The sequence below is a fragment of the Passer montanus genome, unplaced genomic scaffold (assembly GCF_014805655.1).
Source record: "Passer montanus isolate IOZ18808 unplaced genomic scaffold, ASM1480565v1 scaffold25, whole genome shotgun sequence".
In the NCBI taxonomy this organism is placed as follows: Eukaryota; Metazoa; Chordata; class Aves; order Passeriformes; family Passeridae; genus Passer; species Passer montanus.
In genome coordinates, this window is record NW_024367149.1 from 6966694 (window position 1) to 6993901 (window position 27208).

Here is a 27208-nt window from a genome sequence, read left to right on the forward strand (position 1 = left end):
ATTTCATCTTAATTTTGTCTTATGTTGCACATACAGAAAAACTAAAGAAGCAGTGTGAGATGGAAGCCTTGGGCTTCTCTCCCCCTCCCAGCACTGTCACTGCTCCGGGAGCACTGCAGATCCTTTCCTGAGGAGCTGTCACTGCTGAGGAGCTGCTGCAGCACTGAGGGGTGGCACAAAGGCAGAGCCCACAGCTCCAGACAGCTGGAGAGGAGAGCGTGGCACCCGTGGGGCAGTCAGGGCTGTGCCTCTTCTTAATGAACTTGGGAAGGTGATGAGACCTTGGCTGGAAACTGGAGGAAAGCTTCCTCAGTGTCTGAATGGGCTCTTCATCCCAGCTACCACTACAGCTCTGCTTTAATAAAAATAGGTTTGTAGTGTTGATGTTGCAGAAAGCACCTGTATTACACAGCAGGGCAGGGCAAGGTATCAGTTTTATTTCAATATTTTATGGTAAGGGAGAACATTCAGAGTTGATGTGTAGGCTTTGATGTCCTTGATGGAAGTAAAGTCACGCATCAGAGAGGAGGGGGGCAATAAAACAAGATGAGGTATTTCACCAGATGAAGAGTTCTGTCCTGAGACAGCTGTCACCTCTGAGTCCCCTTCGTGCTTTCCATATCCAATCACCTGGAAAAAGGTACCAGAAGAGAAATTGGGATCTCATTCAGTGTTTCTCTGCCCTGACACTTAACTTGATACTAAAATGCAATTCTAACAAGAACACTACTTGTAAATGAAGACAATGTGGATAACCAGAGTAAAAGTGACACCACAGATCTCCTCTCCCCTGCCCTTACTGCACTCTGCTTCTTGAAGGTGGCAGCAGGAGCTGGCAGACACTCACATGTACACTGAGCACTTTCCTCTGGTTGCTTCTGTGAGCCTGGAACCAGTTGACCAGGTCTTCTTGTGTAATAGACTTGAGAGCTTCAATCTGAAACCCACAGGAAGGAGGTTTTAGGAGCACAGCAGTGATTCAAATAATTTTAAACATAAAAATATTTCCTCTGCAACCTCTACTCCACTGGATAAAAGAACCTTTTTAAAAGAACGTGTAATTTTAAACCCAGTGTGTCACTAGTAGCATAAATCCCATGTGTGCTTTTGAAACCAGTGTGGTTTTTGTGTCCCACAGCTGCAGGACACCCACCTCCCGTGCCAGCCTGTCAAACAGGTACTGCTGGGTCACCACTTCATTCCAGTTCCTGTCCACTTCTTCCCCAAGGTGGGAGTCTTCACATTCTTTCAGTTTTATCAAAGCTGTTACCTACATGGGAAAAAGACAATTCATTTTAATGGGTTTAAAACTACCTTAATTTACCAACACAGTCACTGCAGGTGAAAGAAAAGCTGAATTACATTAACGAGGTAGCTCCTTGCTTTTTGAGCTTAACTGCAAATGGCCAGAGAATGGATGTTTAGGGAACAACAGCAGAACAGGGCAAGAGGCACGTTTTAAAAGGTGAGGCCTTTGTCCAGAAAACCTCAGAAAATTACCAGATAGCTGTAACAGAATCATGCAGTTCAAAGAAGAGCTTTTTAAGACGTTTTACCTGGGTGCTAAAAGCCTCTTCAGATAAATCCTTGATTTTCTCTTCAAAGCAAGAAAGAAACTCCTCTATTTTTCTGTCAACTAATTCAGAACTAAAAGAGAAACAAATAATTTAATTAGGTAGGAAAAACAACAAAAACAAACCCACAAAACAAGATTAAGTGGTTAAGTAGCAGCCCCATATGATGAGGAAGGACAGGCTCACTTCCCTCATGCCCTGAAAAGCTCCCTCATCTGAGAACCCCTGGTGGTCAGTCTCTGCAGTGCTCTCATTTTCAGCTGCACACGGGCACCCCAGGAGCCGCTGCTGTGACGCTGCTGGGGACCTGCTCTGCTGTCCCCAGCTGCAGCCCTGAGCCCTGCAGAGTTAGGGGCTATAAGGATCAGGACTGAAAGAAAATGTGGTGTGATGGACCCTGAGGTTTCTGACACATTAAAACCCCCACTGATGACACAGATCTCAGTAATGGAAGAATCCAAATGTAAAAATTAGAGGCAGCAGCACTGTGCTAATTAAGCTTTCACTGACACAGTGTTATTTTTCACAAGTGGCACATTTTTCAAATAACCCTTCAACTCTGGCAAGTCAAATGCTTGTAGTTCAAAGGCCCAGGTTTGAATGAAACCATAGCAGTGCTGTGCCTGCTGAACATGAGCCACAAGAACAGCTAGACAGGATTTGAACTCTCCTGGCAGAATAGCTTCAAAAGGGCAGGGGGTATTTTACTTAGTCTTGAGATTACTTTTCACTATTCAAGTCAGGACCACTGCAGTTTTAAGCAGCCTAAGGCTATTCTTTTCTTCAGGTGCTGGTTTTGAGTCAGGATGTTGTGACTGGCAGCAGTGTCCCTTCTGACATCCCCTTGAATTAAAAAATCCCTCTGTGGCCTGAAACAGGAGGGAACTCTTAACTGGGAGCAGGTGATTCCCACAGGAATCCAGGGCTGGGAGTCGTGGAGAACTTTCCCCACAGAGCACTTACTTGTATTTAGTTGCCTGGGTTGCCACTGTGACTGAGAAGCCAAGAATCCCAGAAGTATTCCTGCAGGTGGGGTACACGTGGTAGCTTCAAAGAAAAAAGGACACAAGCACAATTAACTTTTCATTTAGAGGACATGCTGCAAGTTAAAATAGTGTTGGTACTTTAGACAGAAAAATCTGAGATCTAAATTTGCAATAGTCTTATTTTCTTTATTTTCTGCATTGCTGCTTTTCAGTGTTTTCTCAGCTTTAGGAAATCCTTTTAAACTTGGGAGTGTTTGTATTTGGGTTCCTGCAAACTCATCCAAGCAGAGTGAGAGACCCAGAGCTGTGAAAAGCCTGCTCCAGTTTCTGAGGTAGCAGGGTGCCTCTGAGGGAGGCTGCTCAGCACCACAGAGCTGCTGTGAAAACAGCCCTGGGGAAGGGGGGCTGAGTGTGGAAGTGCAAGGAACAACTTCATGCTGAATAATTCTGAGTTAACACACTGGTAATAGAGGCAACTCTTACAGAAGTCAAAAGCAACTTGGCTTGCACCTTGTATTGAGGGTGCTTTTGGTTCTGTAGTGTTGATGTTGCTGTTTCCATTACAGCAGCTGAGGATCAGCCACTGTGCAGGAAGGATTCCCAGAGTGAAACCAGTCAAAGCAGGGGTGTAGGAGCAGGTGCAGGAGAATTCCTCCAGTGAACTCACCCAAGGGTCTGCTTGGTCCTCAGGAAGTCAAAGCAAGGCTCCTCCATGTGCATCTGAAAGAGCACAAAGGTACAGCAGAAGTGACACTGCCTGCAGCCCCTCATGGGCTCCACACAGAGCACGGGGACACTCAAGTGCCCCTGGCCAGCCACAGCCACTGCACTGAGAGAGCTCAGTCCTGTGGGCTGGGAGCTACAGGAACAGTCTCCTGCAGTGTCCATCACTGCAGCACCCCAACATTCCAGCCAGGGGCAGCAACAAAACAGCTGGGGCCAGTCAGCTCCAAGCAGAGTTCAGGGGAACTGTGCTGAGTTAGGAGGCACAAACACAAACTTACCACAAGCAGCTCCATCAGGGTGTATTCCCTCAGGTTCCTGGCACCTGACTGGAAAGAGAATGAAGAATTTAGGGTGGGTTTAATGTGATTGCTCAGGCCAAGGTGACTTGTGGCACACACCTCAGCTTGGACTGCAGCACTGAGGGACAATTCACAGCAGGAAATTCTGGTTTTCCCTGAGGGGACAGGTCCAGCCCAGCCCCCAGGATCAGAGCTGGGGACACCAGGAAGCCACCACAGCACTAACCCAGCTCCCAGCACCAGTACAGGAAGGGAGGTGCTGGCTTCAGGGAAGCCCCCACCTGGAATTCAGGGATTTCCACTTGGGTTGAGCCTTGGGACACAGGGCCTGTGCTCACACGAGGTGTGAGTGACCCCTGTGTGACACCCCTGTGCAGGGCCTGCTCTCAGGGAGGGGTGGTGCCAGGGGGAGCAGGCCAGCCCAGCCCAGCACAGGTACCTGGTAATAGACTGTCACCTCGGAGTTGGCGTCGCCCTTGTTGAGAGTTTTCACCTTGCAGAGCAGGTGGGTGTTTGGCAGATCCACCACCCGGAACTGCACGGGGCAGGGATGGGCCAGGGGAGCAAAGTGGAGCTTTCTGGAGGGAGCACAAACAGCACAGCTTCAAACACCTGCTCACACCTTGGCCAAAACCAGAGCAACACTCAGACATTTACACCCTTGGTCTGATGTTATTTTCCCCTTCCCCAAACCAGAACTACGTCTGCTTAAACTGCCACCATCAACAGCCACCTCCTGCACACACCAGAGGGAAGAAGGGAATTTCTCAGCACTCCCACTCTGACTCCCTCCTCCAGAAAAGAATCTTATCTTGATTATAGGTTCCATATAATAACCAATTAAAGAGTCAAGAGATACTCACTGAACAACGTAATTCAGGAAATCCTTTGCTTCCTAGGGAAGAAAGACAAGACATCAGTTTTATTTAGAAGTATTACCCCAATTCATAACCACACACCCCAGGGCAGGACTTGAGAGAGTGAGCCCCAAGCAAAGAACAGCTGAGCTGTCCTGCTCCCTAAATCCCTGCTCCCTCACATTGTCCCCAGTCCCTCCAGCCTCCTCTGCACCACACCACAGAGTCTCCACGCTGCTTTTGGCACTATTCCAGAAGGAGAAGGCATGAGCCAAGAAAATAGCACCAGTTATCCTTACTCCATGTGTTTGGCACTCAATGAGGTTTAACCAAACCATGCAGGCAGTCAAATTCCCAGGATAAATGTGCTCTGAGGGAAGCCTCCTCCTGTGGCACCACTGTGGGAATTTCTGCATATCAAATATATCCATACACCAAACAATATAAAAAATGGTGGCAACAGGAGAAACAGATTACAGACATCGACTACATTTTTTCCTGGAGAAATAGATTACAGACATCTACTATATTTTTTCCTATCAGCAGTTTAAATACAAATTCCTGGAAACTTCTGTTCAAACTGACAGCTGCGGACTGCCTATCCCCACAAGCTCTCCTGAGGCGCTGAAGGTGCCCAGTACCCAGGAGACTCCAGACTGCCAGAACAGAGTTGGGTGAGCTAGAGCCCAGTGTGAGCACTCACCCTGCTGGTGAAGTTGCCTTGCACGAGCCCCTCCACGAAGAGCTGGGACTTGAAGGCGCTGACGAAGGCGGAGAGCGCCTCGATGGAGAGCCCCTTCATCAGCGTCTGGTACTTGTCGATCATGGACCAGCGCCCGTGCTCCAGGATCAGCAGCCGCACGTCCCTGCAGGCCACGGACACAAGCACAGCTCGTCACGAGCTGCTGGATGCCACAGATGCCACTCCTGACTGCAGACAGGGACAGAGAGGGCTCCCAGCAGCTCCCACTGCTCCAGGTCCCTGCAGGACAGCAGCTCCCTGGCTGTGGGGTGTGAGCCCGCGTCTGCCCCGCTGCTGCAGAGCTGCTGGGGCTGCCTAAGCCACGAGCAAAGCCGCAAAGAGCCCTGTGAGCACAGAGCAGGGATCCCTGAGCTCCTCAGCTCAGCCTCAGCACCTGCTGCCCTCCCCCAGAACTCACTTGGCCAGAGTCTCGGGTTTAATGAGGATGTTGTAGTATGTTTTCTTCAGCTGCTCTGTTATCATTTCAAAAACTGCTGGAGTAAAGCTGAAGTCAGACAAGTAATCGATGATGAGCTGAAATAGAAGCTGTAAAGAGAACAGTTTCAAGTTGGGGTTTTCGTTGGTTTAATTTAATGCTATACAATAATATAAAATTATCATTATTGAGACATGGAGCATTACTAAAGCACATTCCTCCATTCTGCCAGATGTTTACTAAACAATTCTATCCCAAATGACCCTTTCAGAAGGGCAGTGTTTTTACAGTGAACAAGCTCCATATCCCAAATCAATAGGAGTTTCCACATTCTACTGAAACAAATCTAGCCTAGAACCCCCAACATTTCTGTATTCAATATTCCATTTTTTCCTTTTACAACGACATCACAACAGAGACATCATTCAGGATTAAAAAAGAGAATATTCAGACCCTGCTGCTTGTGTATTGGGCTTTTTCTGTTAAAACTCCTGTTAATAAGTCTGACAGGTGATTAATGGTCTTAAAGCTCCAGCAAAGCTCTTGCAATGGAAGTTAATGGTTGTCTCCTCTTCACAGTGTCCTCTCTGTGCCTGCCATGTCTTTCATGAATTTAGGGAATGGCAACAGAGGAATCCCCCAATCCTCTCAGCAAGCCACCACAGGAAATCTGCACCCAAAATGAGCATGTTCAGAAGCTGGATCTCCAAAGTCAAATTGAAACCAAGATCTCTTTTCAGACATCATGCAAATAGGCACAACTTAGAGATGGAAATGCTCCAATTCTCTTTGTGGCCATGGGAGACACAAAGCTCTTTTAATAGGAAAAGCTGTTAAAATTTTCATGGAGATAACAGTTATTACTTAAAAGGAAGATTTAAGTCAGCCTGAAGTCAGTAATTTGAGCTTGTGTAAGTTCACCCAACTCCATCTTTATACATGTAAGCACAAGAAAAAGCAGCACATTTGCTGCATTACCCTGCCAGAGACCAATTTTTCTATTTAAAAACCTCATCCAACCATTCACAGCTCCAGAAAAGCACACACTGCAAAGCTGCAGGCATAACAGCAGAGAGGAGAGGAGCAGAGCTTACAGGTAGTTTGTGATTGAATCCTTTCACTCTGATGATCAGGCCATACTCTCCAGCCACCAGCTTGTACTCCAGCTGAGCCACGTCTGCTTCGTAAGCTGGTTCCCCCAGGTTGTGGGAAAGGATGTTTACAAATGTATCAAACAAGACTATGCTGCAGGGAGAAAAGGGCAGGGGGTTAAAAAGCAAGAAAAAAAGATGGACTAAATATGAAAGTCAAGCCCAATGAGCTTGATGGTACATGCAGTGAATTCCAACAGAAATGGAATTTGTGTAAAATGAGATGCAAAAAGAAAATTTTCTAAAAAAACCCAGAAATAGAGAATGAAGCTTTCTCTTTGTGTAAAAAGCACATGACAGTACTTAAAAATTATCTGGACATTCAGCTATTCCTTGCAAGGTGAAAGATTCCAGCTTCACACAATTTAAGGTTTCTTCAAGGTAAGAATGCACATTTTAACAAGACAATGCTCCAAATATGGAAAAATCACAGCAAATGAAATTATTTTACTTTATGTAAAGGTGTGGGGGACATATAGACTCAGTTATGCTCAATACCTGAGTAATGAGTATGATTATTTATCTATGATAATGATTATTTATCTACCAAGGCAAAAAAATAATAATAAGCTAGAGCAAAGCAGGCTGGAAATTGCAGTCCCTGCTTTCAGGTTTCTGCTATTGCCTGGATTCCAATTCAAAAATGAAACTAACACACCTCATGAAAACAGACTTAAAAAGGCTTTCCCAAAACATGCTTTGTGCAGGTCTTGGCAGGCTTATGACAACAGCACCGTGACACTGGTTACAAGTGGCACTGACAGCCAAGTGCAGCAGAGCCAGAACTGCCCCCAGAGCTCTGCCTGACCCCAGCTGGTTTCCCAAAGCTGCTGCAGCCTCTCCTGCTCCTGCAGGCTCCCAGGATGTGGGACAAGCTCAGGCCATGAGTGTGGACTGCTCTTTCCAGGAGCAGCTCCTTCTCTGAGCACTGTTGCTGTGGCACTGCTTTTCCCCAGAGCTGCCCTGGGGAACACAACACCATGAACTCCTTACACATCTGTTGGCTACAGGCAGGACCTGCTGCAGAACACCATCACCAAACTGCAGGGAAAACCACAAGGACAGTGGAAGGATGTGAAAGGACACCTTATTCTATTCCTGCTCAAAATGAAAGTCTCTTCCCCGTTTTCCACTAGGTATGGCAATTTAGCTACTCTGCAAGGTAAGCATAAAGAACACAATCCTCACTTCTCTGCAGACTGCTGTATCAATGGAGAGATCAGATGGAATCGAACATAACCTGGGGAGGAAAAGGAAATTTCAATGAGCAATTGTATAGAAAGTGACAGTTTTCTGAACTCAAATATATTTCCATCAAGTTGCTCTTTGGTGACAATTCGAGTTTAATGAAAATGGTCATTCATCTATAACACTTTTTTTTCCTTATTCTAAGAAATCATTAAATCATTAAGCATTATTTTCTTATTTAAGTCATCATTAAATGTCTTCTCTTTCTTACTCCAAAAATCTTCCCTTTGAAGTACCAAATATTGGAAAACAAAGCTGTGCTTTGCAGAATACTCCCATGGCATGACCACTATAAATAGAAAAAGAACACTTCACAGAACATCTGTTTAAGAGACACTAAAAACTGTGACATTCTGCTTGAAAGCAGCAATATATTTTACACCCTTGTCCCTGATCCAGGCTGTATTTTTCTCTTGCTGTAGAAGAGATTATGTCCCTTCTAATTCAAGTGCTCCTTCCTTCTCAAGCCCTTGTCTCAGCAGCATATTCTGTCTGTCCAATCCTGTCCCCACACACTGTTCAGAAGTCAGTAAATTTCAGTGATTTTCAACCTGAGGTATCAGCAGGGTGTCTTGGTTGCCTTAGCTCACCTGCTTCTCTTTTACTGTAGCTAATAAACACATCAAAAGGACCATAGAAGAGCTGACAGCAAGCACTAGTTTAAATGCTGAACACTACCAGGGGTTATTTGCCTTCAAATAAATTCCAGCTGGTAAAAGCAGGGAGAAAACCCTCAGGCATTTACCTTTTGGGATTTTGAATTTATCATCCTTCCTGTACCAGAGACAGCCTTGTTGTGTGCTGAGGGTTTTGACTGGATATTCTGTCTCGGGGCAGTCAGCAACTTTCAAAGCAAAGTCAGTGGCTAGCAAAGAGAAAAAGCACACCAAAACCACACGTTAGTGTGTTTCACAGACACAATCAGGATCAATTCATCCAAGTCTTCAAATGTATCAAAAATACATTTTTCTCCTCCAGTTTTCTAAATTATTTGGGACAGTACTTTCCTGGACCCAAAGAACATCTCTTTTTCACTTCCACACCAGAACAGTGGCTGAAGCAGAGCAGAAGTGGTGGCATCACATTCCATTCAGGACACAAGTCCTGGCTTTCATTTCATTTGCTTTTGGCAACAAAGCCAGATGGTATTTAGATGCTTTCAGAAGCAGGAGGATTAAGCAAATAAAATTCTCTTCTAAGGTGTCTGGAGCTCTGTATTAACTCTCACTGACTGTGAGGCCTGCTCTGTTATGGATATATCATCTGTAATTTGATATACCTTAAAATAACTCAGTTCTTAAGCTTATAAATAAAAGAAGAGTATATAAAATCTAGCTGAACAGAGTGCTCATGTTTTTTTTATTTGCAAAGACCGGTTGATACCAGTTTAGGCTGTTTCTAAACCAGAGCAAATTCTCAAATAAATCACTGGGGAAGATTTCACTCATGCCCAGGTCCCTTACCTATGTATTTGTTTTCCTCTGGAAGGTGTAAATCCGGATTTAACTCAAAGTCACTGTCCCATAAATCACTCCAGTACTTGTCAATATCTGTGCAAAACCATGAAATGCATTAGTTCAACAGGAAGGGAAGGCCATTCTATTTCCAGACATCTTTTCCCAATCTCCAGAAAGATCTGCAGTATCACAGCAGTTTTTTACCATAACCCCATTCCTCAGGACTCTTTCTAAATCCCTCCCTACAAAATCTTCTGGAGCAGGACTGAAGCAGTCCTATTAAAAGGCAAATCAAGTCTGCCTCAGCAACCCAGCTGCCCCTACAGCCTGTGCTCCCTTGCTGCTCTTTCCCCTGAATGGCAGCCAAGTGGAGCTCAGTGGGACCCCTGCCTCCCAAAGGAACTGCAGGAGTGGGAATCCACTGGCAGCAAAAAACAGCAGGTTTGGGTGCCACAGAGACTAATGGAGAGCTCAAGAAAGCACTGAGGATTCATTCCCCCACTTCCATGCACTTGTATTTTGTGTTGTCACCCTTTCACTTCCTCTAATGCAGGGATCAGACATTCTCAGCTGCTGCTGCTGTTTTACCTTCCATGCTGTACTGAGTCCCAAACCACTTCTCTTTGAGGTGACACTGGCCTTCGTTGGCAGCAGACAGCAAAACCAGGTTGGCTCTCTGAGGGCTGAGCTGGTTCAGGGCATCAGCAATGATCTACAAGTTCCAGACAATATTTCAGTTCAAATGCAGCTCTGCCTGCCTGAGCCAGCAAAGACTTCTCAGTTGGAATGTAGGAAGAACAGACATAACAAGCTTACAAAACAGATTTGCTTTCTGAATACAACAAGTGTTTCAATTAATACAAAACCTGTGCCTGCCTTATGTTTAATTACAAATGCCTGTACACATGCCTGTATTACACAGTATGCACATGTTTTCCTTACATCAAAACATATAATCAGAGTTCAAAGAACATTTACCTCTGGCTTGTATTCAAACAAGAGCTGGTCTCCTGTCAGAAAATCTTCCTTCTGAAACAATTGCATGTTCTCACAAAGGTTTTCCACATAGTCAACTGGATCTGTCTGCAAGCAAAGAAATAAAGCTATTTGTCACATCATTAGAAACCCAAGATATCAATTTTCTGCTCTGAGAAGAGCTTGACCAGTCAGATATGTTGAGCAAGTGTTGGATGCTGTGCTTGTTACAGCATTTCGTTTCAGTTATTAAATTAAATCTATTTCATAACCATATCTAATGTTCAGTCTCCTTTGAGAATCCTGAAATTTCAGACACATCATCTTTGCAGAAGAAAGCCTGATTATGCAGTTCACAGGCATGGAATCTAAGTTAAAGCCCCAGCAGAATGCACTCCTTGCCTCCAGGGGACACAAGCAGAACAACAATTCAAGATTTAAAGTGACCTAGAAAGCACAAGGCAAGGAACTGCAGCTGCTGCACGAGTACCTCTGGCTGTGCTCCCTTCCCCAGCTCCTGCCATGATGAGCAGGGGGAGTTCTCCTGTTTGAACATGAAATACACGTTGCCCTTCAGCAGGGTAAGGCAGCCTGGAGGAGCAGGCTGCTCTGCTTCTTGCCAAGTGCTTTTGGGGTGTTTGCACCAGCCAGCACAGGACTGGAGAGATCCTGGGTCAGACAGAGAGCACAGCACGCCTGGAAGGAGCTGAGTTTGGCACATCTGTGTCTTGTAAATGTAGGGGAAACATGCCCAAGGATTTCTTAAGACACCAAACACCAGAGAAAACATCAAACCTCTCCTGGGCACCCCTCATGCCAAGCCCTGCCTGTGAGACCATCATTCCTTAGCACAGCTCCATCCACCAAGCAGAAAACTGGGGTGCCATGGCTAAGTCATTCTTCTGGCCCTGGGATTCACAACCCTGTCACAAAAGCACACACAAATCTATGTTCCTGCTCTATGTATTGTTTCTATGGATGGATTTGTTTTCCCAAAAGGAAATTTCAGTGGCATTCAAAGAAAAAAACCCCAAGTTATCTAGTAAGAAACAGAACATGGCTAAATGTAAGAGTAAGAAAGTCTAATCTGAAATGTAAGAGTAAGAAAGTCTAATCTGAAAGAGCCTACCTAGCAGGTAAGGAATGAAAAATAAACATTAAATTCTGTTAGGGAAAAACCTCAATATTTCCCTGCCTAGAACACATCTCCTTTCAGCAAAATACAGCCTCATTAAATGCACAATATATTTCTTCTCAAACAGAACTTTGAAAATGTGTTTCAAAAGGAAAAAGTAATTACTTTTCATTGTTTACCTATTTCAGAACACTGGATAAATACCTGTTCCTGGTAGTGAAATTCATTAGCTTCAATCTTTTGTATTTCTTCCCATATTCTGCAAAGGAGGAAGAAGATAATAAAAGTGGATTTTCTCCATTATTCCACAACATTTACCAAGAATCTTAAAAAAGGAGCCTTCTAGGAAAGGCATCAATGGTGAGATGGATGATTCATTCAGGTACAAGACACAAAAGCCAGTATTAAATGCACTTCCCAAAATGGCATTTCTCAGAACTGACAGAAAGTTCTTCTAATTTCCAAAGAGAAAGAGAGTTAACTAACAAGAGTCAAAATCCGATACCAAATTAACATAAACTTAGGCTAACACCAGAACACCCAGTCCTGACTTCCACAGACCTGGCTCAACAAATTAGTTTAAAATGAACACAAAACTGCACCTAAATATTTTCTAAATCTTTAGAAAATTTCTTTTTAAACTGACATGTTTTCCACACAGAGAAGCCTTACTAGTGACTCCCTGTTTATGCTCCAGGAACTCCACAAGAATTGCACACACTACAAACAACAGGATAATGGAGAAGGACACCACCACAAATATCTGCAGGAGTGGCAAACACTTGCCTTTGATCTGGCCCCCTTTTCTGCAGCATCTTCACATACTGAAACACAACGTGGGCCACCTGCAGACAGAAAGGAACACATTCATCTTTCCAGACATTAGGGAAACAGCAGGAAAAACAAGCAGCAGGACACCATACCTCGTAGAAGTGCTTGTAACCTTCATCAGTCAAAGTCACAGAAATGCTGAAGATGGAGTAAGTGGAGTTCTGTTCAAATCCTGTCTCTCCATTTCCTCCATACAATGCAAGGGCCCAAAACCTATGGAAGAGTGAAAGGTACTTATTAATGAATCCTTTCAGCTTTGTTTGAGCTTAGCTAGAAGCAGTATATCACAGGGTATCTTCATTTCAGAGGCTTTCAATCCATTTACAGTTTACACAAAGCTTTTCCAGTTTAAGGATGTGACCTCAGGATACAGAATTAAAGAAAAACAGTGAAAAAGCTGAGTAACCTTTTGGAGATCTCAAAGATCAGTCAGAGATACTGCTGATCCAGGAATCACAGACAAAAAGCTCATTTATTTCTCACTTGGGTTTATCATCACCTTACAGAATATCACTACAAAATACTGATTAAAAAAGCAGGCTTGGCCTGCTTTTACATCTATAGAAAATATAAATACACAAAACAGAGTTTATCTGTATTTGAATGAGATCAAAGTATTTAATAACCGTGCTTAAAAACCACCTACTTTTTCCTAAGGAAAGAAAGAACACTGCCTTTGCCTTCATGTCCCACCAGCCAGGAAATATAATGAAGAGGCTTCACCCTAAGAGAAAGTTTGGAGAAGATTAGATGCCAGGAGGTAACACATTTCACAACAAGAATTCAAATCACTGGGCTAATGACTAAAATATGCACTGTCTCTTTTTTCAGGGCAAGTTCTGCATTTTCAGGCAGAATTAAAATAATAAGCTGAAAGTGTGGGAGTTCAGAACATTATGACTGATCTGAGTCAGTGAGGAAAGGGAACTGTATTTGCAGCAGTTTAAATAATTTCTAAAATGCCCCCCTAGCTCAACCAAAGTAATCTGTTAGACAAGTAAATGAGATTCTTTGGTTTGTTGTGGAAGTCAAGAAATTATTCACAGCATAAACAAGGTAGAAGTAAAATGCAGCACAGTGTACCTGTAATACTGTTCTTGTGGGGGAAGTGCCCAAGTGATGGTCAATGAATGAACTTTCCTGATGGGAACAACTGGACACAAACAGATTAATTAATTATAAATATATCTGACAAGACAGAGATAAGTAATTTTACATAATTCAGAAATAGCTAAAAGCTATTTAAAACCACACAGAATTACTCTACAAAGTATCTGGATCACCCAGACAAAATTTCTTTCAGCTTTCAAGTATTCAAAACATTTAAATCCATTCCACTTACCTCTGTAAAGCTTGTGAAACTCTGGTGTGTCAAAGGGCTGAGTCAGATGGCCAAAGCTGGGTTTGGGTAAACCACTTAAAAGCAAAATGGAGGTGAGATGTTACTGGCAGGGTTCAAGGCTACACTGAGATATTCAAAGGTGTCAGGACCACAGCTCTGCAGGACACCAGAGAGCCTGGAAAGGGCCCTTTTTCCAGGGTGCAGCCCAGCATCCCCCCAGCCCCAGGGAGGTTCCCTGGGAGGCAGCCTGCTCACACTACTGAGCAATTAACCAAGAGGTGGACACCACCCCAACACTGTCCCTTCCTTCCGTAGAAGCACAAAACCTCCTTCTGTACAGCCAAGAACAGCAAACGACAGCCTGAGTTCACCCTGGACCCAAGGAATCCTGATGGACTGTCTGGTGGGGCAGGAGGGGTGTGGCCAGGACAGACAAATGTGTCTCTGAATGGCACCAGGCTCTCACAAGAGCATTTCCACAGAAACAAATATCTTGAAAAAGGGAAAAAAAATGCTTTTCAAGTTAGCAAAGCTTTTGCAGAACCCCCTTTTTAGAGGGCATATTGGAGTGAACCATTAAAAAAAAATTTATTTCTAACCCACTGCCACCCTAAGGATGACACTTAAATTCCAGATATGATGTTAATTAATTTTGCTTCTAATTATTTTTGACACAAAGCAAAGATAAGCAATGTGAAATGATAATCTAAGTTTGAATGACTTATCATAAAGTCAAGGCTTCAGCACATATTAAGCAAACACTGCTTCAAGTCAGCACCACACAGCTCACAGCCTAAATAATTGTTAAGCAGAAAAAAAGTCTTCCTGGAACAATTAACAGTGGTCTTTAATTTAAAAAGTTGCCTTTTTTTTCCCCAGATAAAAATGTTAATTAACAAATGGTAATTTCCTTTGTTTCTCCAGTAAGGGATTTTTTAAAATGTCATTTTAAGAAAAGGTAATTTTATCATCTGCAATGTCTTTATGCATCAAATTAATCTTACTTATTTGGGATCTCAGAGAAGATTTCTGTCACCCACTTTTCCAATGTATCCAGTGTTTCTAAAAAAAAGAAAGAAGAAAGACAGAAATGCAATTTCCTCAAGATCTAAGACAAGTTACCTTATCTCACCAGTTCAGTTATTTCAAAGAGGCTGCAAGTCAGTGTATTTGAAAACTGCAGAGTTCTAAATTATAAACTTCAAAGCTGCTGGTTTGAGCCAATTCTTAACATTTGCTGAGCTGTACCCGTGGCCACAGCTCTGGGTTTGTGTAGGGTGCCCAAATCCCAGGCTGACACAACTGGGATTTAAAGTTCAGTAGTGCCTGGAGTGACTGGGAGAAGGAATTATTGTCTTAGGGATCTACAAAATCACCAGGACTTGCAACTCATTCCACTCTCTCCAGATTATGCACAGGAGTTCTCCCCCTCAAACTCAGTCCTGCAGTCCTAAGGATTCCTTCTCCCCATCCTCTTTTCTGAGGGAAATAAGTCCCAAACCAGAAGGGTTTTTAAAATAAAAACTTTGCTTGTTTAAGCAACCAATCTGAACTGCAAAAGTGATGATGTATATGTAAACAACAGCAGTAAAAACGTCTCCTTGGAGTAGAGGGAGGATTCACTGTTGGGTTTGTTTCAACAGAGAGAGAAATACAAAACAGACCTGGCTGGTTATCAGTTACCACCATTTTCTTCCCAAACACCACAGAAAATATTACAATCCATCACTGGCTAAATGACTATTCAAGAGGCATTCAGCACTCTATGTAGTTTATTGTCTAGACCAAACTCAAAAGCAAAGGAGAAGAAAAGAAAGAATGCCTCTATTATTACTATCTCCATTTTAGAGATGGGAATTGCAAGCAGTTTTAGCATTCAACAAAACTCCTCCCTATACACAGACCTAACTTGAATAACCTCTGAGAAATGTGTTTCTTCTATTCTCAGCAGAAACAACCCACAGGTCTGCAGTTCTCCACTGAAATAAAATTCTAATCCATTTGTATAGAATTTTTCAAGCTATGGGGGAAAAAAATAGAACCTCTACTTCTCCTAGACAAACAAGACAAGTGGGAGATTCAGTCTCAGTCTCCCCATCACTTGCTGAGGAGTTTCACTGTTGATGGCAGAGAAATCAGCAGCATTAATTCATTTAACTGTTTGTCTTCATTGTTACAAGATTATTTCTGAAATGTTATCTTTGAGATTTTCCCTTCTGTGTTAACATGGAACCCATTCAAAAGGTTTCTCAAGAAGATGACAATTACACAGCACAATTGCTCAGGTCTTGTTTCATCTGGAAACCAGGCTAAAATCTACATATAAATACCCTCTGCAGGACTGGACAAGCCACTAGACTGGCTTGGGCTACAGCTGGACTGGTTCCAAAAGCACCAACAGCAGCAGTGAGGCTGTTTTGAAGGAGCAACTGATGTTACCTTTAGACTGGACAACCAAAGTCATGTAGTGAGCAGAGTAGTGGCGCTGCCAGAATTCCCTCAGCCGGGTGTAGGTGTCGATGTTGTTCAGCTTGGGCTCGTGCTTGAGCGTATCTGCATTGCCTGCAAACACCACAGGGCAGCCAGGCCTAGTTATCCACACAGTGCTTGCAGCAGGAACACACACAGTGAGAAGTCACTTTCCTCCCTAGGTCTAATCGTGGTAAAGGCACATTAAAAATAGCTAATAGAAAATTGGAGTGAAAGGAGTGTTAAGTGAAACTGGGTATTTTCTGATTTCTGGTTCTTATCCAAAGGACAGCTGATATTTCTATGACAAGGAAGGCCAGAGTCCTCCTGCATTATCACCTCTCTCACTGTGTGTTGCCAGCCATTCCCTCACCAATGGAACTTGCAGAACAGCAGAGGGAAAAAGAGGAGGAAATACGAAGTTCAGTGTATGTCACCACAGAAATTTACAAAAGCAAGCTACACTTCAAAGCTGGTAACTCTAACACCCATCAACCACACTGCTATTTACTCACTCACCAGCACCACAGGGTGAGGGAGAGGGGACTGGACTGTCCAGGAGAAGGACAAATTTCCATTCTGTTCCCCTCAAATGGCTGTGAAGGTCTAACTCCCAGAAATTCAATTCAATTATTTACTTTGAAAAGCCTCCCCTGACAGACAATTAGAAATAATTTATTTTTCCAGGAAATTCTAATAGCAAAAAAAACCAAGCTTAAGAAAGATGGAGATGACTCAGAGAGCACCACCTTTGTCTTAAGAGAAAGTTCCATAATTATACACCTTGGGCACCCAGTTATAACATAGAAAAAAGCAATACCAGAAAGAAAAGTATCTTAGAAAGGCGACAGCTGCTTTTATTCCCAACCAATTTCCTGTAAAATGGATAATTGCTTGAACTCTTCTGAACAAGTCTAATGGTTGCTGTGATATGACAGTTCATGTTAGTGCATCTAACCACCCAAACTTCTAAGTGGTTAAAAGTTTAAGTATCATTACCATTTTATAACAGAAATTCAGGACTTACCCCAAAAGAATTTCTTCATAGGATGTCCAGGCCTGGCAAGACTCCCAAATAACATCTCCTTTCTGTTTGCATCAGAGGGCCTGGCGAGCTGATACTCTGTTAATTATAAGAATTTGCAGTGGCATGCATCAAAGTTTGACATCATGTTCCCACAAAACAAAGCACAAATCCCAGCCAAACTGAAAAGGAGACATACCACACAGATGCAGTCTGGAATTTCTTTTAATATATGAATGAAGTAGTGAAATAAGAAAGTAATAATGCAAATAAGAGGAAAAATGTAGCTGAGAAGTAAAGAAGGTGTTAGAAGCAAAAAAAGTGTTAAGAAGGAAAAGCATGTAAAGCACCACCTTGTCCTGTCTGAATGCTCTGATTATGTTAGGTTCAATGGGGACAAAAGGCTATCAATATTATACAGGATCAGGCCCTGCAGTAAGAGCCAGAGAACAATTACAAACCTGTTTCTACCATATGTCACACAGAACCCCTAGCCTAATAATGAAATAAGAAATTGAAAGGTGAACAAGATAAGTTTCTAAAAATGCAGCTTTACAACCACTTTACACTAATCTAAACATGGGGCTGTGCCAAAATCAATTTACCCTCCTGAACTGCATTTTCCCATTCCTGTTCTGCTGGCGATAACAACCATGTAGAGCAGAGCTGTAAACTAATTCCTGTGGCTGGGCTCTCCTGCAGCCAGCTCAGCAAGCTGACACCATTTCCTGGGCAGCACATTACCATGGTGTCACTGCAAGGCAAGGCCTGGTTCTGCACCACCAAGGTGCAAAATGGCTGAAGCTGTTGAAGAACCACACCTTAACTCCAAGGCAGGTCCTTGTTTACACTGACTTTTATCTAAATTCAAAGACCAAATTGCTCATTTCTCCTTGCCAGAAGACAGATAAAGAAAATTACTTGGAATAAATATTTGACCTAGTTGGGATATCCGCTATTTTTTTCCTAAAACAGTGACATTTTAGAGGCAGTGTGGGAGTATCCATCACATATAAGAAAATCAACACTCCACTCGCTTCTGTGCCTGGTTTAACTTCCTTCTGGGAAGTGACTTTTCAGTTATTCAGGTGTTAGAATAAGGAGACAAGTAAAATCACCTCAAGTTATTGTATTAACTCTGCACAGGACTGGAGAGAGCTCTGGGGCTGTGCTGGAGCTAAAGGCATTTTGTTCACTGCAGAGCATCCACATGCTCATGTAACTGCCCTGCCAGTTACTGCCAAACCACTTCAGATTATTAATTTCCAATTAATGAAAATGCAAGGGTAAACTCTCACAGTGCTGGCACCACATCCAGTTTTTCTTCCTCTAAAAGCCACTGATGTCTAACAGCCACAAAGCTTCAGTTCAAGAGTTTAATCTCTCTGGTAAGTTATGTGAAGCTGACTGAAGTGCTTATAATATTGTTCAACACAGAAACAATAAACAGTATAGCAAAGTAGGTTTTGTTTTAAGAAGATGGGCTAAACACACAGGAGAAGATTGTCTTACTTACCACTGTCTACAGCCTCCACTTCTCGATCTATTGCATCCCTGATCATTAATGGGTGAATAAAGAATTGTGCCCACCTATGGAACAGAAAAATTCATGTACTTTTCTTCAGTGTCTATTAAACTCAGGCAAAACCCCAGTAATTAAATCCAACATCTACTATTTTGGTTTACAAAGTTGCTTGACTTACTACAAGCTATGTCACTCTTGACTATAATGTCTTAAAGAAAGACAAAAGCCATCAGAAAGCAAAGGGCAGAACTTCCCAGCTCCAGGGTGGGACTGAGTTGGTTGGATGCAGTAGGATGTGGCACTAATGGGTGCAGGACAATCTGCACTGCATCCTGAGAATGCTCACACCACATGACATAATGATCCACCTAGTCTGGAATCTGGAGCTAACAGGGACCAGTATCAGATGCTGCAGAGGAAATCCCAGTTGTTCCTCAGGAACAACATGACCACAGGGGAAGTTTCTTCCTAACTCCAGGAAACAAACTGTTGTGAAACACAAGTTTCTATACCCATTACAATTTTATTATCTACTATAAAAGTCAGTGTTGTCATCCAAATAAATTTCTTCTGTATCCTCAGAGAGCAGAGCACTGGAAAGGAAGAGATCTGCAGAGCATGGAGACTGCAGAAGGCTGCCAGAGAATCTAATAGTTCTGTTTTATTTGCTGAGGTTTTTTAATGAAAAACTGAACTGGCTGAAGCAAAAGGTTAGGAGTAGTAAAAGGTTAAAAGTAATATATCTGTGATGGAGTTCTATGGCCGGAAGACCCATCCTGAAGACAACTGAAAGGTGATGTATTTCTATTTCTTCAGATCCACAAGTGTTTGAATGAGCAGAATTCATCCTCAGCACTCATTTATCTCCTTTGTATGAGAAGCTATCCTACAGAACTCCTAATTTCTGCTTCCCTCTGCACTAAGCAAGCTGTTGTGACAGATTGCAATTATATTTTTTTTTATTCTTTTGCACTTCCAAACATCTTAAAAAGCTGAATTAATCTGCAAATGGAAGCTGAAATTGGCCTAGTAAAGTAAAATTTAGGTTATAGTTGGAAAATGGGCAAACACTTGCTCTTGTGTCAAAGTAAATTTGCAGTGGAGCCTAGTCTTCTCCTGAGATATTTTATGGCATCAAGAATATTCAGCTACACCCCTATGAATGAGAAATTCCTCTCAATAAAGGAAACCATGCCAACCAGTGGAGCTTTGTTGCTCCAAAAGCACAAAAGAGCAAGTTAAGCACTTTCTGGCAAAAGAGACATTCAGCAGTGAATGCACTGGGTTAAATGCCTCCTCCTGAGACACACATTGCACCACAACTTTGAAGGCTGCCTGAAACAAACTAACAATTTTGAAAAAACAGTAACTCTACCAGGACAGACATTTCAAGGGATGAGTCACTGGGATTCTGGGAGCACTTCCCCTCTGATCAGTTGTCACATTGCATAACATTTCTCCTGTCATCAATGCTACCAGTTTAAGAGTGCCAAAACAATCAAAGAGCTGCATGTGTTAAGACTTAAACATGGGTCCTACATAGTCCCACAGAAATAAAACAGCAACAAATCCAAAGGGAAACAGCCCTTTCCTATATTCAGTACAGTGCAGGTAGCTATGGAAGTTCAGCAACAGCTTTGATCAGCCCAAAATGAAGAAGTGGACAACTACACCCAAGCTCCTGAGGCACATACAGACCTCAATTAACAGCTAATCACCATTCATATAAAATTACCTATCCAGGGCCTCTTTGAAGTACTTCCTCTGCACATCAAACTGGAACACTGTCCTCTCGCAGTCGGTCGAGGCGTTGTCACCGCCCCCGTGCTTCTTCAGGAACGCATCAAACCCGTTCTCATCTGGGTACTTCAAACTGCCCATGAAAACCACTGCAGCAAAAAGTCACCAATGTGCCAAAGTGACATGAATCTGTTAATCCCCAGTGCAGCTAGAGCAACCCCTGTGACTGAGCCACAGCTCAGAGGCAGAGGAAATCACTGAATACCAACAGCCTGGGGGATCTGCCCAGTTCCTGCTGTACTTTGCCTCTGACAGTGCCCTCCCAGGCAGGCCTGGCCTCAACCAGGCAAGAACAGTTTTTTGAAACATGCCTGGTCAGAAACTTCACGTGGTTTCTGTGTCCACATTGCTAATTCATCACCCTTTACCAGGAGACAAAGCTCCAACCTGGTCTATAGAGCCACAGGTAAGATAATTCCCCTCAGTTTAATGGGTAACAAATGAAGGTGATATAAGCTAATGCACAGCTTGGCAAAGTGTATGAGACACCTTCTCCCATATTAAGAACTCCTTACTAAGTCAGTATGTGTATACAATCATAAGCTCATGAAAATAAATTCTCAAATAGCCAAATTAGGAATTGATACTAAATATTCAGAAATGCAGAGCTACATAGCACCCATTTGGCACTGAAGCTGGAGAAGATGAAACAGGAGCAGATACATACTATGTTCCAGGAAGTGTGCTAGTCCAGGCAGATCTTCAGGATCAGAGAAGCTGCCAACAGCAACACAGAGGGCTGCTGCAGACTAGAGAAAAGACAACATTCTCAGTAAAAGCTGCTTCAAGAAATACTTCAGGAAAATGACAGAAATACAAGATGAATCAACTGGGACAGGCACAATAAAAAGGTCTCATCTGAAGACCTAATAACAACCTCAAGGAAGTTCACTATATATTTTTGCACCTTACAGCTTTAAGTACATACCTGCTTTTCTGAACAACCTCTCTTTCTTGTCTCTTCCTTTTCAGCCAGCTCTTCTAATTCACTGTCCTCAGAGTCATTGAAATCCTCATTATCTCCATCACTGTCCTCACTCTCATCCCCCTCATCCCCCTCATCATCATCTTCTTTGCCATCTTCGATCTCAGCTCCAGAGTCATCATATTCATCACTGCCCTCTTCAGAATCATCATCATTATCCTCCTCGTCCTCCTCTGAAGATGTTGGAGCACCATCCAAGTAATTCAAATCCGAAATCAAAAGTGCACATAAGCCGTTTTGCAGTCTGATATACCTGAAAAATAATTTTGTGCAATGAATATGTTAATTTTCTAAGTCTGAATTTTCAGAATTGCAAAAATTTCATTATTTCATGTAATGTTTAGAGAATGATTTCCTAATGAAAATCTAATGGTAGCCAAGACTGAGCAGTTTTATAGCAGGAAAGTAAAACATTCTTCTGCTATTCAACAGCTCTAGGAATAAGAAGCAGTTCAGGGCAGTAGCAGAAGCCCTTCTCCCATAAGGTCAAGCTCACTGATTTTGGCTTTTATTCTTCTCTTTGTGAAACATTTCAGCTATTAGCACTCACTTCATGCACTCAGAACAGGCAAACCAGAACTTCAATCATCTTTTAGGCTCTTGGAAACAGGTATGATGTGACAGAATGAAGACCTTAGTCTTTGTTTCTAAGTAGGCCCCAGAGCATTGGATTTTATTTGTTTTCATCAATGGTTTCTAATAAATGGGGTCTGCAGATGTAGCAGGCAAGTGCTAGAAAAGAGAGAGTTCCTCTGCAGGCTCCACAGAACCAGTCACAGGAACTGGCTGGGCTCCTATGAAGAAGCAATAAACAGTTCTGTGTATGTGTTTATACATGCACAGAAGTTTTAAAACACGTGTGTATATGTTCAAATAAAACCCCACAATTTATCAAATTAGCCAGAACATCCCTGCCAGGAGCTTGCACTGGCTAACACACCAGCAGCAGAAAGGAAGGAAGGTCCAGAAAACACTTCATCCACCCTATGAACTAGTGTGATAGAGACCTGTGGTCTGATCTGACCCAGCAGAAACACACACAAAAAAAGAGCAAGCTAGAATAAAACAAACTCATGGTCACATCCCACGCTCCCAGAAAAATCTGAGTTGCAGAGCACAGAATCACAGAACAGTCTTTGTTGAAAGGGGCCTTTAGAGGTCATCTACTCCAACCCCCTAATTTGTACCAGGTCAGAACCTTGCGGTGTGGACACAGCTCCTGGACTAGCAAGTCTGTGAAAAAAGCTAATGAACAGAAGTCTGATAGTTGTGTTAAGGTTATGACTCATGACCAGTCACCCAAGGGGAAGTGACAGTGCTTACTCTGGCCAGGGTTTTGTGATCATGCACACACTCAGTTTCCTTGCTGCAAGAGTGCTGAGCAGGACAAATCTGTTCTAGCCAAAAGCATAAGTGCATTTTGACTCATTCAAACTACAGCACACACTGTGTAACTTGCAAGGATGCTCTGATGAGCTGCAGGAGGCACAGAGAGTGCTGGAATGTTTGCATACAAAGTTAATCCTCCTGCATTCTGCAAGCATGTTTGTGAACCATTCCCACCAGGTGTCCCACCAGGTGTCCCAGTGCACAGCTGCAGCACTCCTGAGTGTCCTAAAACACACACTGCACACGTGGGTGCTTCAGCCTCTGGGCAGCTGAGAGCCAAAGCCCCAGACAGCACTTCCAGCACTTCTTCTCCCCCACAGAAACTCAGCCCTGCAGGCTTGCACAGCCCCTGGAGAACCCCAGACCAGGGCTGCTCTTCCCGAGGAACAAGGTGCCATAAAGCTGCTCAGGCAGGGGTATCCAGCAGCTCTTGCTGATCCTTTGCACAGAGCCCCATTAAGCTAATGGAGCAGATTATACTAATTTTACATTGCTCATCTGGAGGCTCGTGGGTGTTGCACACAGGACAGGGCTGAACCACTGTTGGAGGCTCTTGGGTTTCACTCCAGCATGATCTAAACAGCTTAGGTTATACAGAGCCCAGGCACCACTGACATAGGTGTTCTTTACTTTTTCCATGTTTCACTCCAGTGGAAAAGGACAAATGTAACTAATATCCACTAGTATGCAAAATACAGTACAAAAAATGCAATGGCATAAGGTAGAAACAGAAACAAGCACAGTCCAGTTGCTTTTTTTGAAGGACTACACAGCACTGATGCAAGTAAGGCCAAATTATAAAATAAAATTCAAATTCTTAAAAATACTGCTTAAATCTCCTGAATGAGTTTAAACAGGATTGTTCTGACACAAAGGTTTTCTTTGACAATTGGTTAGAAGTTAGTATTGAAATACATATCAGTGCATGGGAAACACTGAGAGAAATGCTACAATCTCACAAGATAAATACAGGACCATGAAATTCCATGTGGATGAATGTAAATAAAACACACATTTTTGGTAAATATAACTATACAGTTACAGCTCTGATGAGCAAACTTTTATCATGACAAATATTTTCTCCCAACAAACCCACTTCTGAAAATACATCCTGATATCTACATCAGAGCTCCTTTGGTTTTGTGAATGTTAGTTGGGAAGGCAAAATAAGACATTTTCCATCAACTTAAGACTGGTGTTACAGGACACAGACACTAATCCCACTGTGACTGGGCTGCAGCACACATCACTGAAGAGTAAAGTGGGGAAAATGTGTCAGCAGCATCACATCACCTGCCAGGACACTCCCCTGGAGGTTTGGGAATCACACCTGGACACAGGTTCAGTGTGGCTTTGCTTCCAGACACACTGAACTGCTCTTCCATAGGGACAATGTCTGTGCTCTGTCAGACTAGCTTCACACTCAAGGAAACCAGTCTGAAAGGATGCAACTCTGTGCTTCCAACTGAAAAATTCTTTTAGGAACGGGCAGTAGGATTTCTGCAAGATTTTGGTATTAGTTTGTGCTATGAGCAAACACTCTCTCCAATTCTCACACGCAGAGGAGGTTCCTGAGCCTCAAAGCAGAGAGTGACAGCCTTCAATGGACTTCACCATCAGCACCAGTGTGCTGCTTCAGGCAGCAAAGGCAGCAGTTTCTTAACCTGGCAGCACCAGCAGCTGAGAGCAGGAGGACAAGCGTGCCACAAAGCAGCATGACTAAGAATGCCATCGGGAGAGGCAGGCAGAGATCCAGAGGAACAGCAAGGAAGTAGGGCAAGAAGGGAGGGAGCAAGTTTCTCCCTGAGCCAATGGGCACAGTCCTCTCCAGGCAGCCAGCAGGGAATCTCACTGTCAGCCAATGTCACTGCAAATCCAAACTCCAGCTCCAGGCTCAGGCAGCAGATTCTCCACTGGCTGCACAGATTAGACATCGTGAAAAGTAAAGATAAATTTTAAAAAGAAGCTCTAACAAGGGATGGATAATCTTCTCTTACAGGAAGAAGTTATCAGAGTGTCCTTTCAAGAACAGACTACCTTACAGCATCCAACGAGCTCAACCTGCTGGAGTTCTCATCAGAGCCTCTCGCTGGGTCTGGCCCACAGACACTGTGGGCTGTGCTCAGGGATGTTGATCTTTTTCATCGCTTTTCAGGGTATAACTCAGAAATATTGAAATAAAACCACAAGCAAAATGGCAGCCTAAAAGCACTTTGCCTCAACTCACAGATATAAAACTCAGCTCATCTCAAACACGAAGAGTAGCAGTTCTGAAGTTGGGATCTGCTCTGAAGTACTTGAAGCGCACTTTGCACTGAACGCTTTCGTAGGAGCTGCCGGGCCGGGGGCCGCGAACCGGCGCTGAATCGGGCATTGCTGTGCCTGCAGAACACCCAGCACCGACCGGCCTGGCCACAAGGGCCGATCCTGCCCGCACACACACCGGGCAGCCCGCCCGCGGCACCGCCAGCCTCCCTCACCACAGCCAGGACCCGGCTGAGCTGCCCGGGCACCGGGACAGCCCGGCCCCCCTGCCCCTGCCCCGGGCAGAGCCCGCCCACCGACCGGCTGGGCTGCCCCGGCGGCACCCGCCCTCACCGGTACTGCTTGGGGTCGCTGGGGGACTTGACGATGTCAGGGTCACCGAGGTTGTGTTCGGGACCGGCCCCGCCGCGCTCTTCCTCCTCGTCCCCGTGAGGCGAGCGGCCCCCGGCGTCGCGGCCCCCCTCCGCGGCCTGCTGCCCCACCGCGAGCTCCGGGCTGCCGTAGCCGCACGTCGCCTTGTTCCTGCCGGGCATGGCAGCGGTGCCGCCGCTCCACAGCGGCCGGACAACGGCCCGTCCCGGCCGCCAGCCCCCGGCCACGGCCCGCCCGCGGGGACCCCCGGCCGCCGCCGCCCGCCCGCTCCGAGCGAGGGCGGCCGCGAGACTGCGCATGCGCATGGCTGCGCGGCGCTCCCATTGGTGCAGACAAGGCTGCCGGCGTGAGCGGGTGGGGGAAACCATAGATGGCGGAGTGGAGGGGGGGGATGTGGCTGCTTTCAAGAATAGGGCGGAGCGGGCAGAGAAATGAGAGGGGTGAGGAAAAGGCGGAAGAGCGGATCCAGGTTTCGAAGACTGCTCTGTGCGCCGCCAAATTTCCATGAGTATGTCCGCCCGCCGCCTGAGCTGTGCTCCCCTGCTCTCGCCTTGGAATAGTCCAACAGCCAGCTGGCGGAAACCAGCCTCCTGCCCTCAGCTCCTTCCCCGATTGGTCGGGCTGGCTGTCGCTCAAGCCTGCAAGGCCCAATCAGCGCTCGGGCCGGCTGTGGGCAGCATGGCGGGTTCCGTGCTGCCCGGCATGGCGGAAGGCGGCGTGCCCCGAGCGGCGCGAAGGCGGCACGCACGGCTGCGGGGCACAAACCGCTCCTTGTCCTTCGCCTGCCCCTTCGGCAGCTCCCTGCACGTTCCGGTGCCTGGGTATCCTTTTCCCCCATCCCACTGCGGTGCCGATGGAGCGGCAGCGCTGCTCTGCCTCAGGGCTCCGGCGGGACACCGGGGTCCCGCGGTTGGCCGAGCCTGAGGCCCTGGTTGGGCTTGAGGCCCTGGCTCAGCCCGGCCGGCTCAGCCCGGCTGGTTGATCTCGGTGCCCCCCCGGCACTCAGCGCTTTGGTTCTCCATCCTGCGGTTGGCCGGGCCTGAGGCCCTGGCTCAGCCCGGCCGGTTGATCTCGGTGCCCCCCCGGCACTCAGCGCTTTGGTTCTCCACCAGATGGAAGCCGAGACCGTCTCCAGTCCCAGCGTTTCCCCGTGGCTCTTGGCACGCTCGGTGCTGTTTTGTACAAGCCGTAGAGAGCCGCTCGTGAGGAGCCGTCGCCTCTTCATTTTCACACCCCAGTGCCCCTTTTTTACCCTGTAACCAGGCTGCTTTATTAACACAACTGTCCTGCCAGGCTCTCTACATGCCCACATCGCAAATTTCGGGTTTGCCTTCAGTGCAAACAGGTTTATTTCCTGTGCCCTGACGAATCAGTGCCTCACGTTCTGCCATGCCCCTCACAAGTTAATACAAGTAACAATTACTCCTGGCTCACTGCTGGTACTGAAACCAGCTGCAAAAGGCTTTCCCTGTATTCCTTCACAGCAAACAGAAGCTGATGGGATACACAAAATGTATATATTAATTCAGAGAGGTATCCCTTGCCTGTGATGGTCTGATTCATCATTTGAAATAAATTCTGCAGGATTTCTGCAAAAAGTATTGAACTTCTCCATCTATG

General features: G+C 44.8%; 1 protein-coding gene across 1 annotated transcript; it reads right to left on the reverse strand.

Moving 5' to 3' along the window:
* Window positions 1-415: 415 nt before the first annotated feature.
* On the reverse strand, window positions 416-25893 carry NRDC (nardilysin convertase). Its single transcript, XM_039711414.1, has 31 exons — window positions 25550-25893; window positions 21506-21815; window positions 21245-21326; window positions 20513-20666; window positions 18769-18842; window positions 17256-17351; window positions 16199-16321; window positions 14764-14821; window positions 13760-13833; window positions 13501-13570; window positions 13064-13141; window positions 12510-12630; window positions 12373-12431; window positions 11791-11845; window positions 10455-10559; window positions 10065-10188; window positions 9483-9569; window positions 8765-8884; window positions 7960-8011; window positions 6715-6865; window positions 5603-5730; window positions 5146-5308; window positions 4449-4480; window positions 4025-4163; window positions 3565-3612; window positions 3228-3280; window positions 2538-2621; window positions 1557-1647; window positions 1154-1270; window positions 848-937; window positions 416-630 (listed from the first exon to the last, which is right to left on the reverse strand). Exons 1-31 carry the CDS (start codon window positions 25891-25893, stop codon window positions 436-438), a joined length of 3477 nt encoding a protein of 1158 aa, XP_039567348.1. The 3' UTR covers window positions 416-435.
* Window positions 25894-27208: the final 1315 nt, after the last annotated feature.